Source organism: Lytechinus pictus, chromosome 16 (genome assembly GCF_037042905.1).
Source record: "Lytechinus pictus isolate F3 Inbred chromosome 16, Lp3.0, whole genome shotgun sequence".
NCBI lineage: Eukaryota > Metazoa > Echinodermata > Echinoidea > Temnopleuroida > Toxopneustidae > Lytechinus > Lytechinus pictus.
Window position 1 is genome coordinate 957,617 of NC_087260.1, and position 17,104 is coordinate 974,720.

General features: G+C 36.9%; 1 protein-coding gene across 1 annotated transcript in view; it reads left to right on the plus strand.

Moving 5' to 3' along the window:
• LOC129279663 (uncharacterized) overlaps window positions 1–17,104 on the plus strand; it is a 35,293-nt gene extending 18,189 nt beyond the window's left edge. Inside the window, exons 3-5 of the mRNA XM_054915766.2 lie at window positions 886–1,301; window positions 4,267–4,392; window positions 7,977–17,104. Coding sequence (XP_054771741.2) covers window positions 886–1,301; window positions 4,267–4,392; window positions 7,977–8,079 — 645 coding nt within the window. The 3' untranslated portion in view covers window positions 8,080–17,104. The remainder of the gene's footprint in view (window positions 1–885; window positions 1,302–4,266; window positions 4,393–7,976) is intronic.

Sequence of the window (17,104 nt, forward strand, 5' to 3'; positions counted from 1 at the left end):
GTGCCCGTTTGACCAGAGTCTTGGGAACCGAACGGAGAATGGATGGGTGATGGAAGGATCTGCAGTTGAGATATCAGTCTGTGTGGGTAGGTTTCCTGTACACTTGGTGGGAGACGTTGCCATTATCAGACTTGGTGACGAGTGCATCAAGGAAGGGGATGGATTTGTTTTGTTCTGTTTCCATCTGAAGTTGCCGTTGGTTGTGTTCCCAGATAACAAAAAACTCGCGCAGCCATAGCTTTGGTTTGACAGGAGCTAGTTGAAGAGTAGTGGTTTCGAAGTCCTCCATGAATATGTTCGCTATGATGGGGGAGAGAGGCGATCCCATGGCTGCCCCTGACGTCTGTAGAACCCATCTCTCCAGCGGAAGGATGTAGCATTGAGGCACATCAGTAGAAGGTCGTAGATTTGGTTTGGTGATAGCGGAGTTCGTTCAGATAGGATGGAATCTGTGAGGAGTCTGTCCCTGACTATCTTGCAGGCTTCGTTGATGGGAACACTTAGCTCTACGGGGAGCATACTCTACAAACAGCTAGGAAACTTGAGCGAAACCATATCAAACATGCGAAACTGGTCAATCATTTTCACAAGCGGGAGAGGTACACAACATCGCTTATGCCTTGTGTTATCTGAAGCTTCAAGAATATACATGTACACTTTTATAGGCAAAGCTTCAAGGATGTACACTGTACATGTACACATTGATAGGCAAATAAGCTTCAAGGATATACATTGTACATGTATACTTAGGCATACTGTATGTAATTTACCATCATGGGAATGCACATTTTGTATGAATCCAGGAAAAAACATACTTAGCAATTCAACAAAATAGCATTAAGTAAATGGCTTATAGATTTTTGTTTTCCTTGTTGATACCACCAGCTTGGAAAGTTCATGAAGCTACGTCTCCAGTATGCCTCCAAGCCCGTAGCAACCAGACCTCCAGTAATTTCCAGAGCAACCCAGTCTTCTAAGCCTCTTCTCAAGTCAACTTACTCCTCATCATCATCATCCTCCACCTCTTCCTCCTTTTCGTCATCATCATCTACCTCTTCCATTACCTCTAAAACATCCTCACCTGCCATCATCACCGCATCCACATCGTCTCCATCATTACCGATCTCCGAGCCACCATTGTCATCTCACGAGGAGTCTGAGATGCTTGTTTCCAAGGAAAGAGATTCAAGTCCTAGCTTGCCTCATTGGATGTTCAGCATGGGACCAAACAGCGCCCTTGTTAAGAAAGGTGGTTTTACCAGGCAGATGTCACTTGCGACACCAAGCTCTCATCCTATCAAGTAAGTTTTAAGATGCCTACATCTATATTCACGTAATTCACTTCTCTCGCTTTGTTTAAAATGGAAGTTTACCCAGACGATGATTTGGTTGAATAAGAGCAGAAAAAGAAGAGAAAAATAATGGTTACGGTTCAATAAAAATTCTTCAAAGATAAACAGAGTTATGATTTTGTAATATCACAGACGAGCAGGTCTTCGATATTTCGGGATTTAAATTCTCACAAACATGTCATCTCCTCAATAGTGAGATTATAGACCTACGTGTGGTTGATATATCATCATTTCATCCCTCATCTATAAGAAAGAAAATCTTTCAATTCATCATATTCCAAAATGTGAATTTATGCGTTTCTTGGAATCTGTGATTGTAGGACTGATATTCATCATTATTGTAATTTATTGTACACACCAAGTGTATGGATGCTTACTGAGGGTGGCCTTGTGACAGATTAAATTTATCATGAAGTGTAATGTATTGTACAAACCAACTGTATGATAACTCACTAAGGGTGGACCTATGACAGATTGAATTTATCATTATTCGATTGTACAAACCAACTGTATGATAGCTCACTAAGGGTGGACCTATGACAGATTGAATTGATCATTAAGTGTAATGTATTGTACAAACCAACTGTATGATAGCTCACTAAGGGTGGACCTATGACAGATTGAATTGATCATTAAGTGTAATTTATTGTACAAACCAACTGTATGATAGCTCACTAAGGGTGGACCTATGACAGATTGAATTGATCATTAAGTGTAATGTATTGTACAAACCAACTGTATGATAGCTTACTAAGGGTGGACCTATGACAGATTGAATTGATCATTAAGTGTAATTTATTGTACAAACCAACTGTATGATAGCTCACTAAGGGTGGACCTATGACAGATTGAATTGATCATTAAGTGTAATGTATTGTACAAACCAACTGTATGATAGCTCACTAAGGGTGGACCTATGACAGATTGAATTGATCATTAAGTGTAATTTATTGTACAAACCAACTGTATGATAGCTCACTAAGGGTGGACCCATGACAGATTGAATTGATCATTAAGTGTAATGTATTGTACAAACCAACAGTATGATAGCTTACTAAGGGTGGACCTATGACAGATTGAATTGATCATTAAGTGTAATTTATTGTACAAACCAACTGTATGATAGCTCACTTATACCGTGTTTACACTTAATCGGCAATTGGTTCTGAACCAAATGCCGATGCAGAATCGGCATTTGGATTGCGTTTACACGTTGTTACAGCTCGCGGTTCAGAACCGCGAGCCGATGCAAAAACCTGAAATGATACGCATACCTACAATATACGTCATAATAAAGACAACGCTGGATCAGTGCGCTTACAATTACGTCACAATGGTAAAGTAATTGAAATGCGCACAAATTGCCGGTGCAGAATCGGCTTTCTGTTTACACGTAGTAAAAAAGCCGATTCTGCATCGGCTCGCGGTTCAGAACCTACTACTTTGGTGGTGCAAATTGCCGGTTCTGAACCGCGAGCCGATTCAAGTTGTTCGCGTTTACACGCTATGAAAAAGCCGATGCTGCAGGCTCGCGGTTCTGAACCGCGAGCCGATTCAAATGCCGATTAAGTGTAAACACGGTATTAGAGGATGGGGGGTGGCTGTGAAAGATGAGTTGCATACAGTCCGACCTCTCTTATTCGGACACGCTGGGACAAGCACCAATCCGGATAAGGGATTTATCAGGATCTGGAAGACCCAATATAAAATAAATGCAGTTGCGCTGCTGGCTGCCTCCCCAGACCAACGGCGTCAGCTACACGTTATCTATTGTAGTGGGCGTACAGACAGTATTCACTGCAGTGTCAGTGCAAATTATGGGCGGTATTTTTAAGGAAATGAAATCGATTGATGGCCAAAACTGTTGAATAATTTACCTGCTAAAATAATTGAGGTATACATCGAGCATACCTCGAAAGAAAGAATGACTCGATGAAACTAAGTCTTACAATAGATCATCATGGCGGGTATTGCAGCTTCGCAATGTCAGCCATTGTTATACTGACAGTAGGCTCAAACATGATAGATGGCGCTGTCCGTATTGAGGCCTAATGTTAGCTAGCGAGACATCTGTTGTTTTCCCCGGGAAGCAAAAAGAGAAACGTGATGAAATGTTTGTGCTGCACCCTGATTTACTGGAAATCATCATGCCTAAGTTCTTTCAGTGATTTGGGTGAGATTTTGTTGTAGGTAGACTATATTGGAAAATATATGTAATCAAAGTAAGTTTGCGTATAGGATTGAGTTTTAGATTGAAATCTCATTTCCTCACGTACTAGATTGAATTAAAAAAAAAATAATAATCTCGGCAAGTGTGCGTCAGGATAATAGAGGGATCCGGATAAGGGAAGGCCGGATAAGAGAGGTCGGACTGTATATCCTGGGTACCAAGTCATGATAAAAGGGTACTATTATAGTGGATCTCAATTTATTTATTTCATGATACGTGAACACAAATTTTATAGTGACATCACTTTTTTATTGCAGTAAAAAGAGTTTTATTATATCCAGCATGCTCAGCATGTTCTATTAGTCTGTAAGCACAAACTCAAGTTGGACACTTATACCAATTATGTCTAGAGTTAAGACTAGACTCAAAACTCTCAGCAACAGAACAGCTTGAATCTAGTCTCACACTGCAGACTCTGCATTTCACAATATAAATTGTGATAATCAAAGGTCTGTTCCCGCAGACTACTCAGCACCATGTGTTAATGACAGTTTCTCTTCAAAAGTAATTGAAAACTCAATTTCAACATTCTGGGGATGTCACTTGTAGTTTTACTGATTAATCTTTAATCTTCCCTGTGCTAACATTTAATAGTTGACCCAAAAGTCTTTCTTGTACATGTACATGTATGTTATACACTCAATGACTTTTCTCTGGTGTATCCTCCACCTTGACCTCATCTAGGAAGTTTTTAGCTGGAATCAGATCACACTCTTTTAGCGGTGAGTCGGGAAGTGATGTGTGTCACCAGGACAACCATGATGACAATATCCCAAGAGATAGAAGCTCTGGTAGTGATCCTGGAATCAGGTACAGTTTGTCATATCAGTCTTTGGGAATTTAATGAGTAATCCTGGCTGAAATCTATTATATTCAAATTAATAGAGTACAATTAAGCAAAACACTGAAATTTACTTCAAAATCTAATAACAATTCATTAAGTTATTAAAATTGAAAGTTTAAAAACTGTTATATGTGTGCTATTACTATGAATATGGGATAGAAGGGCTGATATGTCATTCATGTCCCCACTTTCCTTTTTCCTATATTTTTACATGAAACCGTAATTATTTCATATTTTCATAATGTGTGTATGACATGTACATGTAGCAATGATTATCTTACATAAAAACTAATTTTTACTACAATTTATTAGAGAAAGAAATCTGAATAAACAATTTCATATTTTCAAATATGAAATTAAAAGTTTGTTATTCCTTGTCCGATTACAATAAAATTTGAAGTGTCTGATGTCTGTTCAAATCATTATTGTCAGCCAGGAATACCCCTTTAAGGTCAGGTTTTATGGTTCTAATAGAGTACCGAAGCGATGACATCAGTTGCCATGGTGAATTAGCAGCCTGGTTCTAAACAAATGAACCCAGGGGCCGTCTCATAAAGTTGTTCGTTAGTTAGGAGAGACTTTAAGAACGACTGGTGATCCTTTCTATCGCTGTGAAATCATCGCTAATTTATTACAGCATTTACCACAAGAAAGGATCACCAGTCCTTAAAGTGGCTCTTAATTTACAAACAGCTTTATAAAACGGCACCCTGTTATGACTCTCAGACTGATGGTATAAAAAGCCATGGACGAAACACATCACCTTTTTTGCAACTACATATGTGAATAGACGATCGTGCAGCTGCGATTCAGTTTAGAACCAGCCGTTCGTTGTCATGACATAGTGACGTCGCACTTTGGTACTCTACATGTACATGTTTATTGCAATTAACCCTAATGATAAAACTTTCAAATTTCGCACAACTTTTGAGACCAAAATTGCGACCCCCGGGTATGCGGTTCCGAAATTACGCAACATTTGGTAAGTGCATGCAGACCCAAAATTGTTCAAAACATGAATTTGTGTACAATCCAATGCAAATAGTGTTTTTAGCCAAAATTCATAAATGTATCATTATTCTTCCTTGTTTGATTGATATCAATTAATTTCAAATAAAGTCCCCTAAAATTTCCATTAAAAAAAATACAAACAAAAAGTCGACAAGAAAAGAAATACATAGGAAATTTAGAAAACAATAAAATACATAAGAAAATAAATGTGTTGTAATCTTTTTAAAGTACATTTGATCAGATTCCTATGAGTCTGTGAACCAAAAATCAGCATTTGGGGGCATTATTTTGTTAGTTAGAGCAAATCTTTGATTTTATGCATAAATTATTAGCATAATTAATTAACAATGAGATTTTTCACAGAATTACCTTCAAGATATGATATTGGGATGTGATGAAGCTCATGGATAGAAAATAAGCCTTCATTATAAAGTATTTGATATTTAAGAACCTTCTAAGAAAGGGTTTGGATGCAGAATGTATAGTTGATAGTCTCAAAGTGTATCGTATCAAAATTGATACTATTGGCAGGATTGTTAATTTCTCTACGAAATATCTACACACAATCAAAAATTATTTGAAGTTGAGTATTAAGGAACATGAACTCCTCTTAATGTGGCACCCTTAACCCCAAGAAGACCCCTTGACATTTTTTCAATAATTTTTTGACAGCGTCGCTCACTGACTTTTTACTTTCAAGTTTCGCGCAACTTTTGAGACCAAAATTGAGACCCCCAGGTACGCGGTTCCGATATAACGCAACATTTTGTAAGTGCATGCAGGTGCAAGATCGCTCAAAAAAGGTGAGGTTGTGTACAAATCCAATGCAAATAGTGTTTTTAGCCAAACGTTTTATTTTATTACATATATTAGCATAATAGCAGTGACATTTATCACAGAATTTGACCTAATAAACTCCTCAAAAAAAGTTTGGAAATCTGACTTTGATCGATAATCTCTCTTCGGTTTAAGTACATATCAATGGGTTATTAATATCAATGAATAGAGCATTTACTTTTCTTTAAAAGGATACCCTACATGATATGATTATGGTTGTTCACATGGAGGTGCAGTGCCTTGAAATGTGGGGCAAGGTCAAAATTCAAAAGCTGCAAAATGACACAATATTGAAAGTCACTGTTCTTTTTCCGTGGTGATGAGTGAGTTTCTCAGCGGTTTCTTTTAATTGTTTTCATGCACCTTAACATCAACATTAACATGGAATCGAACACACCTCTGCACAAGCAAACACAAAAAACAAACAAACATGCATGGGTATTTCAAACCACGACTCAAACCATGTTATCTCACAGAAGCAGAGGCTTGATTTGAATGGATTTTCATCTCTATTGACAGAGACAAAAGAATCATGTTCTGTATTGACCCTTCATGACTATTTCTGCTCGTTTTGCAGCTTTTCAATTCAGATCTCATCCAAGACTTTCGAATCCTGCTCTTTTCCTGATGGCATGATCATAACAAGCATGGTATCATTTTAAAGAGGATTAAATGATTTTTTGAATGATATCAAATATGCATTGTGTAAAATTGGGAGTTGGGAGAAATTAATGGCCAAACACAGATTTCCAAACTTTTTTTGAGGGGTTTACTTTTGTAGAATATGCCAATGGTAACGTGCATGCCAATTTTCAGTGGAGAGCTTTCGTTTTCTGTGACGAGCCATGTGGACGTACGAGATTAAGGAATTTTAGGAGCGCTGCGCATGCGCGAAGAAATCTGTGACGAGCCTTCTCGTTCACTGCCCAAATCTGTGACTCGTATTTGAGGGTTTTGACGTTCGGTGTCATAGTGCTCGAATGAGCGCTAGTTCGTACATGATGACGTCATCCAAGCTTAGCAAAAATGAATGAAGCCGCATCAACATTCGAGTTTCGTTGATTCAGCAGGGCTGGTAAACTTCAAATTACTGCTTTTTACCAGCTTTTCCATTTCATTTAGTGTCTCCTGTTTTCAGACACTACATATCCGATAGGTAATTGATGTTCTATTTCCAAACAGCTGTGTTTTTTTCGGCTTTTTGCGCAAAAGTGCAAATGTTGCACCCACAGTCGCCCCACTGGTTCGTAGCGTGATGTTACGCCTGATTCTCCGGCCGAGCATCGGCCCACGGCCCGCTCGCTATCACGCTGGTATATGCTGTGGCCTGGTAAGGGTACATCGACTTAAATCGAAACTGTTTTCATCGATGTACGAACGTGATACTGAACGAGCGGTGTCACCACTTCCGGTGAACTAGGACTACGTTGCAGTCGCAGACAATCGAAAGCTCCTTATTGAGATCGCATGATCGACGGCCGAGATTATAAGGGGGGCTGAATCAGCCCCCCCCCCCCTCAGGTTTCTTAGGTGTCAAAGTAGCCCAGTCTATTAAAGGGTTAAGCTATCTGTAAATGTGGCGGGGGAGGGGCATTGTACTGGCAACCAAAAAGAGGGATGATCAAAGAGCTTCATATCATGTAGAGAAAGACCAAATATTAAATGATTTTAAGTGCCCTTTTTCTCATTTTTTTTCCCCAAGACCTTTACAGAAGAAAGTTCAACTCGAAACGAGCTCAGAAGACACAGGCCTCAGTGTGGAGAGGATTGTCAAACACAGGTCTCAAGTTTACATCACACCCTGATACTTCTTCTTGATTCCTTTAGTATTAAAAAGACTTTGCATCCACTTGGTCTATAAGCAGATGTCTAATTCTCGGATCATCTCAATTTGTTGTAATTGCTGTTTGGTCTTGAGTACAATATGTCTAATACATGTACCAACTTTGTCAAATTTTTATTGAGTCTAATTAGCCCATATTGTATTAGACTATCTGAGGATTAGTCCTTATGGTATTAGACTATCTGAGGATTAGTCCTTATGGTATTAGACTATCTGAGGATTAGTCCATGTGGTATTAGACTATCTGAGGATTAGCGCATGTAGTAAAAGACTACATGTATGTGATAACTGCTTGTAGACCAAGTGAATATAAACCTACAATTTTAAAATTTTTGTTGAGCTTAAGGAGTCACGATTGGACAACATTCTCTAATTAGATATTCAGACTGCTTGACAAGATATGTATAACTTTTAGCTGATGTACATGTACTTAATAGTATACAAATAATGCACGTAAGCGCGTGCATGCAGGGCCAAATAATGAACGATGTGCGAGAAGAGCCAATGGATATACCGCACCAAGGTCCGAAGGACCGAGTGCGGTATATCCATTTGGCGAGTCGAGCACAGAGTTCATTATTTAGGTCCTATATGCACAGGAATGCATACATTGTTTGTTTTATACAACCCCCTCCTCTCCCATGTTACTGAGTTGCCCCGAATACTATTATTTTATTTATATTCTAGATCATTCCAGACCTCGTACTATCCTGCACTTTGACGTCAGAGTGCAGGATAGTGCATTTTGGATGCAATAGTGCAATTCGCTGAATATCATGTGATCCGATTTGGACCAATCAGATTACAGAACATTCTTGGGAGTTGTATAAATTTGGGTATCTTCCTTGGCTTGACATTGTCCAGTTGTGAGAAATGTCATGAAAATTTTTTTAGATCAATTTCAGTCATCCCTTGCTTCATGAAATGCTGACAAGTCTTCAGTCTTCAATGCTACAGAAATTGTAGTAACTGACTGGCTGAGAGCAATTCTTTGAGAAAAAAAAGTGATAAACAAGGTGTGTGATACAGGTTCTGTATGGTTTACACTATAGTTACGGAATCTATTATAGTTATGATACATATCATCAAGGGCATTAGTAAGAATTGGTATGAATTATTATTGTACATGTACATGTACAGTATCCCCCGAACAGAGTTCGGAGGATACTATGGATTTGGCCTCGTTGCGCCGCCTCCGCGGCAGCAGAGATTTCCTTGTGCGTGCTCTATCAGCTGCATTTCTTCTCCGATCATCTTCAAATTTGGCATGAAGGTCGAGTATGGTATAGCGAAGCCGCCTATCGATGTTGGTATGGGCAGAGACATCGTTGCCATGGTAACAAGAGTTTTTGTAGAAATAGCAGAGATGTCCTTATGAGCGCTCTACCAGCTGCATTTCTTCTCTGATCATCTTTGAATGTGGCATGAAGGTCCATTATGGTAAAGCAAAGCCGCCTATTGATTTTGCTGTGGGCAGAGACATTGTTGCCATGGTAACCAGAGTTTTTGAGGAAATGGCATAGATGTCCTTGTGAGTGCTCTACCAGCTGCATTTCTTCTCCGATCATCTTCAAATGTGGTATGAAGGTCCATTAACCCCCTCGACGCTTCGCTCGATATTTATGAAGTCTCGCGCAACTTTTGAGACCAAATTCGCGACCTACGGGTATAGCAACATGACTTTATACGAGACAGGGTCATGCCGAAAATGGCTCATTTTTATACTTTGTGTACAAAGTCTATGGGAGATGAAATTCATAAAAGGGTGATTATTCTTCATTCTAATGGTCTGTTCAACTAATTTAGGGTTTAATTTAGTTGTTACATGGTCTGTAATAATTTTCATTGAAAAAACAATGAAAAAAAACAAAAGATGAAAAAAACAAGGAAATTAGTTTACAAAGATGACCTCTGGAAAAAAAAAAGGAAATTTGAAGTGAAATTGGGTGTTAAATATGCAGTTTATGTTTTTCACGAATAAATTTGCATATTTTATTCATAATAAATAAAAATTAATGATTTTCAGAAATTGTTCTTTGTACTGGCTTGTAGTTTATGCGGTAAAGAATGTGCATGCCGAATTTCGGCGCGATCACGCAAATGGCTGAGATCAGAAGGGGGGGCCATGCCCGGCCATCATGCCCCCAACGCCTCAGAATCTAGCAAAGATATGAAAAAACAAGGAGTTGTTCCATGCAGTAAGCTATGAAAAAGGAGCAAAAATATTAAAGCGAAAAGCAAAATCCCACAAGCGCACATGACCTTGGGCTTTTGCACCTTCATATTTACTGAGCACCATGAATTAAATCGTATTGTGACGTCACCTCCTAAAGCCGTGCCATGGTACATTTTGGATGGTATGCCGTGTGTGCAACGGTACGAATGTTTGACATTCAGCCTCCCATTTGCTCGCGTACTACAAGCTAAGTAGGCGTTGTACAATTGATATTAGATAGAACTAATGAATGGACATCATTGTGACAGGCTGACTGGTACCTTTGGAACAGTTCTGTTTGGACTTTTTCTAATTTTTTAATTATTATTCTAATACCAGAGCAAAATTATTTCCTTGTATAAGACAGTGATGTGGATCCTATATAAACCATCCTCATCTCAAAACCATGACCAATCAATAGTTATTAACAATTTTTTCTGTTCACAAATATAAATTACTGGTCACATGATGTATTTCATCCAGCCATTTGATTAGAATAAAAACAATACTGTCTCTCCTTTATTTCAAGCATGATGACTAAGTAAGATTTTTTATACGCCCGTTCTACGGGACGTATTATGGTAACACGATCGGTGTCCATCCGTCCTTTCCTTAACTTTTCAGTGTAAACGCGATAACTTCAGATTAAATTAACTTAACCTGGGGTCATATAGTTTGGTGTGTATGATACTAGCATGGACCCCAGGAAGCTTATTGATTTTGAGGTCAGAAGGTCAAAGGTGAAGTCGCCACCTTCCACTTTTCTTGCTTGACCAATAACTCCATTTTCTGCATTACAGGCAGGCGTATTATGTGCTCGCCTAAGCGACACTCTTGTTTAAAGTTAGTTTACATGTAAGTAATTTTTTTAAACAGAATCTTACATTTCTAAAACCTTCAGTCATGTGACTTATGAATATTAATGAGTATTCAAATAGCTACCAATGTACCCATGTATAGAGTCCATCAGATGACAATAAAATTCTTTGATTTTGATGTGGAAGAGGTTCATCGTGGTGAAGGATTGACTAGATGTAATCAATGTAACAAACGTAGTGGGAAAGCGACGTTTCGTCTGCAACCTTTTTTTTTGTACATATATACGGTAGGTGCAACTTTTTCAACACTCTGCATGTTTACAGTAGCAAAGCTATGCTGCAAGCTGCATTGCCTGACGAAGTCTAGCAGCTTGCAGACGAAACGTCGCTTTCCCACTACGTTTGTTACATCGTGAGACAACTGGTTATTTCTTCTACTCAATTCTTTGATTTTGTTTGAGAAATAAAAAATCAACATACTAGCAATTTTTTGAATTACTAACTGTACATGTACTTTTTCAACTTTTTTTTTTGTACATATATACGGTAGGTGCAACTTTTTCAACACTCAGCATGTTTACAATAGCAAAGCTATGCTGTTGCCTGGGGATAAAATGTGTTAATGTTTTCGCGCAGCGTTAAATTCACAGCTGATCATTAATTTGCAGAAATGACAATATACAGTTTGTTATAAAATACAAAGTCAAATATATTTTAAGATGCATGAACTTACATGTCCCATTTTTGTTCCTTTTAACCCTAAATCTCCCAGGGTATTTTTCAATCTTGTCATTCGGGGGGGGGGGGCCATTATGGCCCCCCCCCCTTAAGATCTCAGCCGCGGATTGCGCAATCACAACGAAAATTTGCATGATGGTAGAGAATGACGTAATCTACGCAGTTGCATTGGTAAATTTCACTGAATTCATATATTTTTATTTTATATGAATTAATTATGCTAATTTATTCATGAAATCATACTTTTTGTTCTGAATCACTAAATAAAGCTCCTAGAATGCTATTTTTTGGTGAAAATATTCTTTATAGCATTCCTAACGATTGTGAATGAAAAAAATTCTGGTAGCAAGACCGAGTTCTTATTATGTATTTTATTGTTTTTTTAATTTTTTATGTATTTCTCTGTTTTTTTTACTTTTTGTTTTTTTATTGTTTTTTTGATGGAAATCGTTCCAGACTTAATTCTGATCATAAACAAGGCAAAATTAATTAAGTTTAAGCAGTAAAAGTAGAAATACTGATACATTTATGAATTTTGGCTAAATACACAATTTGCATTGGATTTGTACATGAAATCACGTTTATGAGTAATTTTGGGTCTGACATGCACTTACATAATGTTGCGTAATGTCATAACCGCGTACCCGGGCATCACAAATTTGGTCTCAAGTCAGTGAGCGGCGAGGTCAAAAAATTTTGCGCTGCAGATATATCGCGAAAATTGTTGAGGGGGGCCATTATGGCCCCCCCGGGAGAATTAGGGTTAAGGAACATATCGGTGTACAAGTTTTAAAGGGGAATCCAGCCTTGGCCATAAAATGTTAGAAAGGACAAATAACTAAAACAGATTGGTGAAAGTTTGAAAGAAGTCAGACAAGCCATAAGAAAGTCATTAGTGCTATAAAATCGAGATGGGACACTGTAGATTTCAAATTGGCAACTGGGTTTATGACAAGGACATCTTTTCCCATTGACTTTAATAATTATCAGGTATTTGTAGTTTTCGCCTATTAAAATACATGTACCCATCCCCCAGGGGCAGTAATCTAAATAAACACTGTCACACAGTCCCAGCTAGTAGGCCTATATTGGTTTATGTCTTCATGAAAGAAAAATATAATTTGAAGTAAAATTTGTGAAAAAAAATACATTTTAGCTCTTTTATGTATCGGAGTACATGGAAGAGTAGACCTTGCCATTATGACATAACATACATGTATGCGGCCAATTCGAAGTCTCCATGGGTATTGTGATTACCAATTTTTACAACTTTTAGATATTAAAAACTTTTGTTTGGTTGATACTGTTCAAACTTTAACCAACTTCTCTGATTTTTTGTTTTCCTCTAAAAACAAGTTATTTGGGTTGGATTCCCCTTTAACAAACTTTATTTTATATTCAGGGAAAGCACCACAGGGGGGGGGGGTAAATGAGGAGGGGGATGAAGGAAAAGTAGAGGATTAGAGGGCTGGGCCATGCACTTCTATAATACCCCAGTCATGTAAGTGAGACACAATTACTTAAACAAGGACAAGTCCACCCCAACAAAAAGTTGATTCGAAAAAAAAAGTGAAAAATCCAACAAGCATAACACTGAAAATTTCATCAAAATCGGATGTAAAATAAGAGAGTTGTGACATTTTAAAGTTTCACTTAATTTCACAAAACAGTTATATTCACATCCTTGTCGGTATGCAAATGATGAGACTGATGACATCACTCACTATTTCTTTTGTATCTTATTATATGAAATATGAAATGTTCCAATTTTCTCCGTTGTCGTGTGAAACAACGATTAATTCCTCCCTGAACATGTGTATCTACAGTGTAGCATTGTTTAATACTATATGGTTCAATCAAGTTGGTCCTCATTGTCAAATCTGTAAAAAAATGAAATAAATAATTCAAACAATAAAAAACGAAAGAAATAGTGAGTGAGGGGCATCATCGACTGTCTCATTTGCATGACACTGAGTTGTGCACATCACTGTTTTTTTTTTTAAGGGAAAATTTAAAACTTCATAACTTTCTCATTTCACATCCAATTTTGATGACATTTTCAGCATGCTTGTTTGATTATTTCCTATTTATTCAAATCGACATTTTTCTGGGGTGGACTTGACCTTGAAGGTTGTCTTACCCCCCCCCCCCCAAAAAAAAAAAAAAAAAAAAAAAAACTCAAAATATCCTGGCGCTGGCCCTGTTAATGTTGGGATTCCTTATGTGCAATATTGTCTCAAATTTAATCAACTGTAATGACTAATTTGTGCAGTATGACCTAAAGTATTTGAAAGAGAATTATATATCTACCTGAATGTATGTGTATGCTACAGTATGTATTTTTGCACTGTACACCTGTATAATAAATAATGAAACCTGTGCATATACGTACAAAGAACAGATGCAATAAATTTCATTTTCACTAAACAAACAGATGTTGATTATTGAAAAATGTTCAGCAGTAACAAGATATGTTATGCAACTACAGTAACAGGTTTGGCAATTAATCTCTGAAATACATGTTTGTTAATGATGTTGGTATTGTATTTCACATGTATGTCAACTCTCTCTTTACTGGTAAAACCCCCCAAAAAAATTAGAGATCTTGGAAGTCAAACTGAACAGAAATTTAACAAGTTAATTGTGTAAACTCATGCAGTTCAATAAAGGATTCATTGTTTTTTCAGGTGATACTATTTACTATCGTATCATCACCTCATTTTTCATACCTTTAAAAAGTGCCTTTCATCTATAAACCATTACTTGATTTGTTACAAAAATACCTGTGTCTTGTGGATGTTACAAAGTACAGGCACGAAATAAGCGTGAATAAAATGAAGAAACATCATGTATACTTGTCATTCATATGTACAATTAATTGTGTTCACAGTTGTACATCATCTGTTGAGGGTGTTATGTTTCGGATAAATGTATTGTTAGATAACTTTTATGACATTATAGGCATAATATAACTGAGCTTGATCGAGTCATTGCAGGTTTCTTTATAGATTACACATGTCATGCACAGCAATGTAAGTAAATTCTAGAAATTCACTGTACAGTTTAAAACTCCCGTTTTATAGTCGCCTCTACTACTTGCTTCTTCCAGTCTATAGGCTACGTTTTCAGCCTAGTTTTCAACAACGAACCTATACCATGTATGAGGAGAGTTGTTCACAAGTGACATCACACATATTTGTCGCATTGCCAATAGGAGGATTTCCATAGCATAAGTGATCGCAATATTCAAATGCTCAAAACTTTCTCATTATTTGTCTGATTTTTCTCAAACTTTCGTTGATCTGTTTCTTTGATTTGTCCGTTTCACACAAGCTATCTTGTTCCACTGTTTTTACTCAACTTTGTTATTTAAAACTACACGTAACTAAACCTCTAAAAAAAATTTTTGGAAATCTCGAGTTTGGCCATTAATTTCTCCCAACTTTACACAATGCATATGGGTCAATCCACGTCAAATCAACCAATTTTCAGACAATTTGTCACCCGACCCTCTTCGATTTTCTTTAAACTCGCTTAAACATGCTTCTGAAAACATTGACACGGATGCTTAACGCCATTTTTGGTGACCTCGTGTGCAAAATCTGGTCGACAGGTCCGCGCTGCAGTATACTCTGCATGTTTAGACCAAAAAGTTCTTCCAATTTACTTAAAATGGAGACTGTAATCAATCAAACTTTGCTGCAGTAGTCAATCAAAAATAGGCAATTTTATTTAAAATAATTTCTTTGAGTGCGCATTGATTGCTATGGGAGGCCGTATCTTAGCAACCATTTGACCTTGGGGCAAAATATTTCAGATTTTTCCGTCAGACACTTGGGGCAACATTTGGTGCTAGTTTAAAGAAAATCGATGAGTCGGGTGACAAGCATTGGTTGATTTGACATGGATTGACCCATATTTGATATCATTCAAAAGATCATTTAAATTTCTTTAAAATACCATGCTTGTTATGATCATGCCATCACTAAATGAGCAGGATTCAAAAGTGTTGGATGAGGTCTGAATTGAAAAGCTGCAAAACGAGCAGACATGAAGGGTCAGTAAATAAAGAACATCATTCTTTTGTCTGTGTCAATCCATTCAAATCAAGCCCCTGCTTCTTCATTTTTGATGTTTTGTTGTGGTTTATGTAGTGATGGTTCTGTGAGATAACATGGTTTGAGTCGTTTGAAATACCCATACATGGTTCTTTGTTGTGTTTGCTTGTGCAGAGGTGTGTTTGATTCCATGCTGATGTTGATGTTAAGGTGCATAAAAACAAAACAGACCACTGAGAAACTCACTCATCCCCACGGAAAAAAAAAGAACATTGACTTTTAATATTGTCATTTTTCAACTTTTGAATTGTGACCTGATCTCACATTTCAAGGCACTGCACCTCCATATTAACCATAATCATATCATGTAGCGTATCATTTTAAAGAGAATTATATGATCTATTCATTGGTATCAATCACACATTAATATTCACTAAGACCGAGGAGGGATTATCGATCAAAGTCAGATTTCCAAACATTTTTTAGGAGTTTATAAACAGTATATATTTGCATTCAAACTCTGATAACACTAAATCCTAGATAGTCTTAAAAATAAGATTTCCTTTTGGATTAAGTATTGAAATAAAATATCATTACTAACGTACAGAGCTTCCAGGTTGATTTTATTTCATTTCCACATTTCAATAACAAAATTACATACAAGTACATGTATAATCAACATTTAGATAACTATAAGCAAACATTTTCCAATATAATGATACATTACCTTACACACATAGTAATTATACTTGGAAATTTTTTATTTCTTTAAAGTATTGAAACATGTATATTGAACTAAAGAATAAACAATATCATAAACTGAGATGTGGGAGACCGCCAGCTTGAAATTGATGGAGGTCTCAATGTTGACATATGAGAACAAAAGGCACAAAATGCACAATGGAATGTCAACTAGTCTATCATAACACAAATACCAAAATGATTATCATTTCTTTGAAAATCACAAATTTCTTATTCACATATGTACATAAATTATTTTAGATAGCAAAAATCTGTATGACGGAGTTGGACATGTTTGTACATTATTTCATTTCCCTTTTAATATGGATGATCATTTGTACAGCGTGACCACAAAAAATGTTAATTAATGGCACTTTAGATGGGTATAACATTAAAATTATAACATTGTATCCTTTA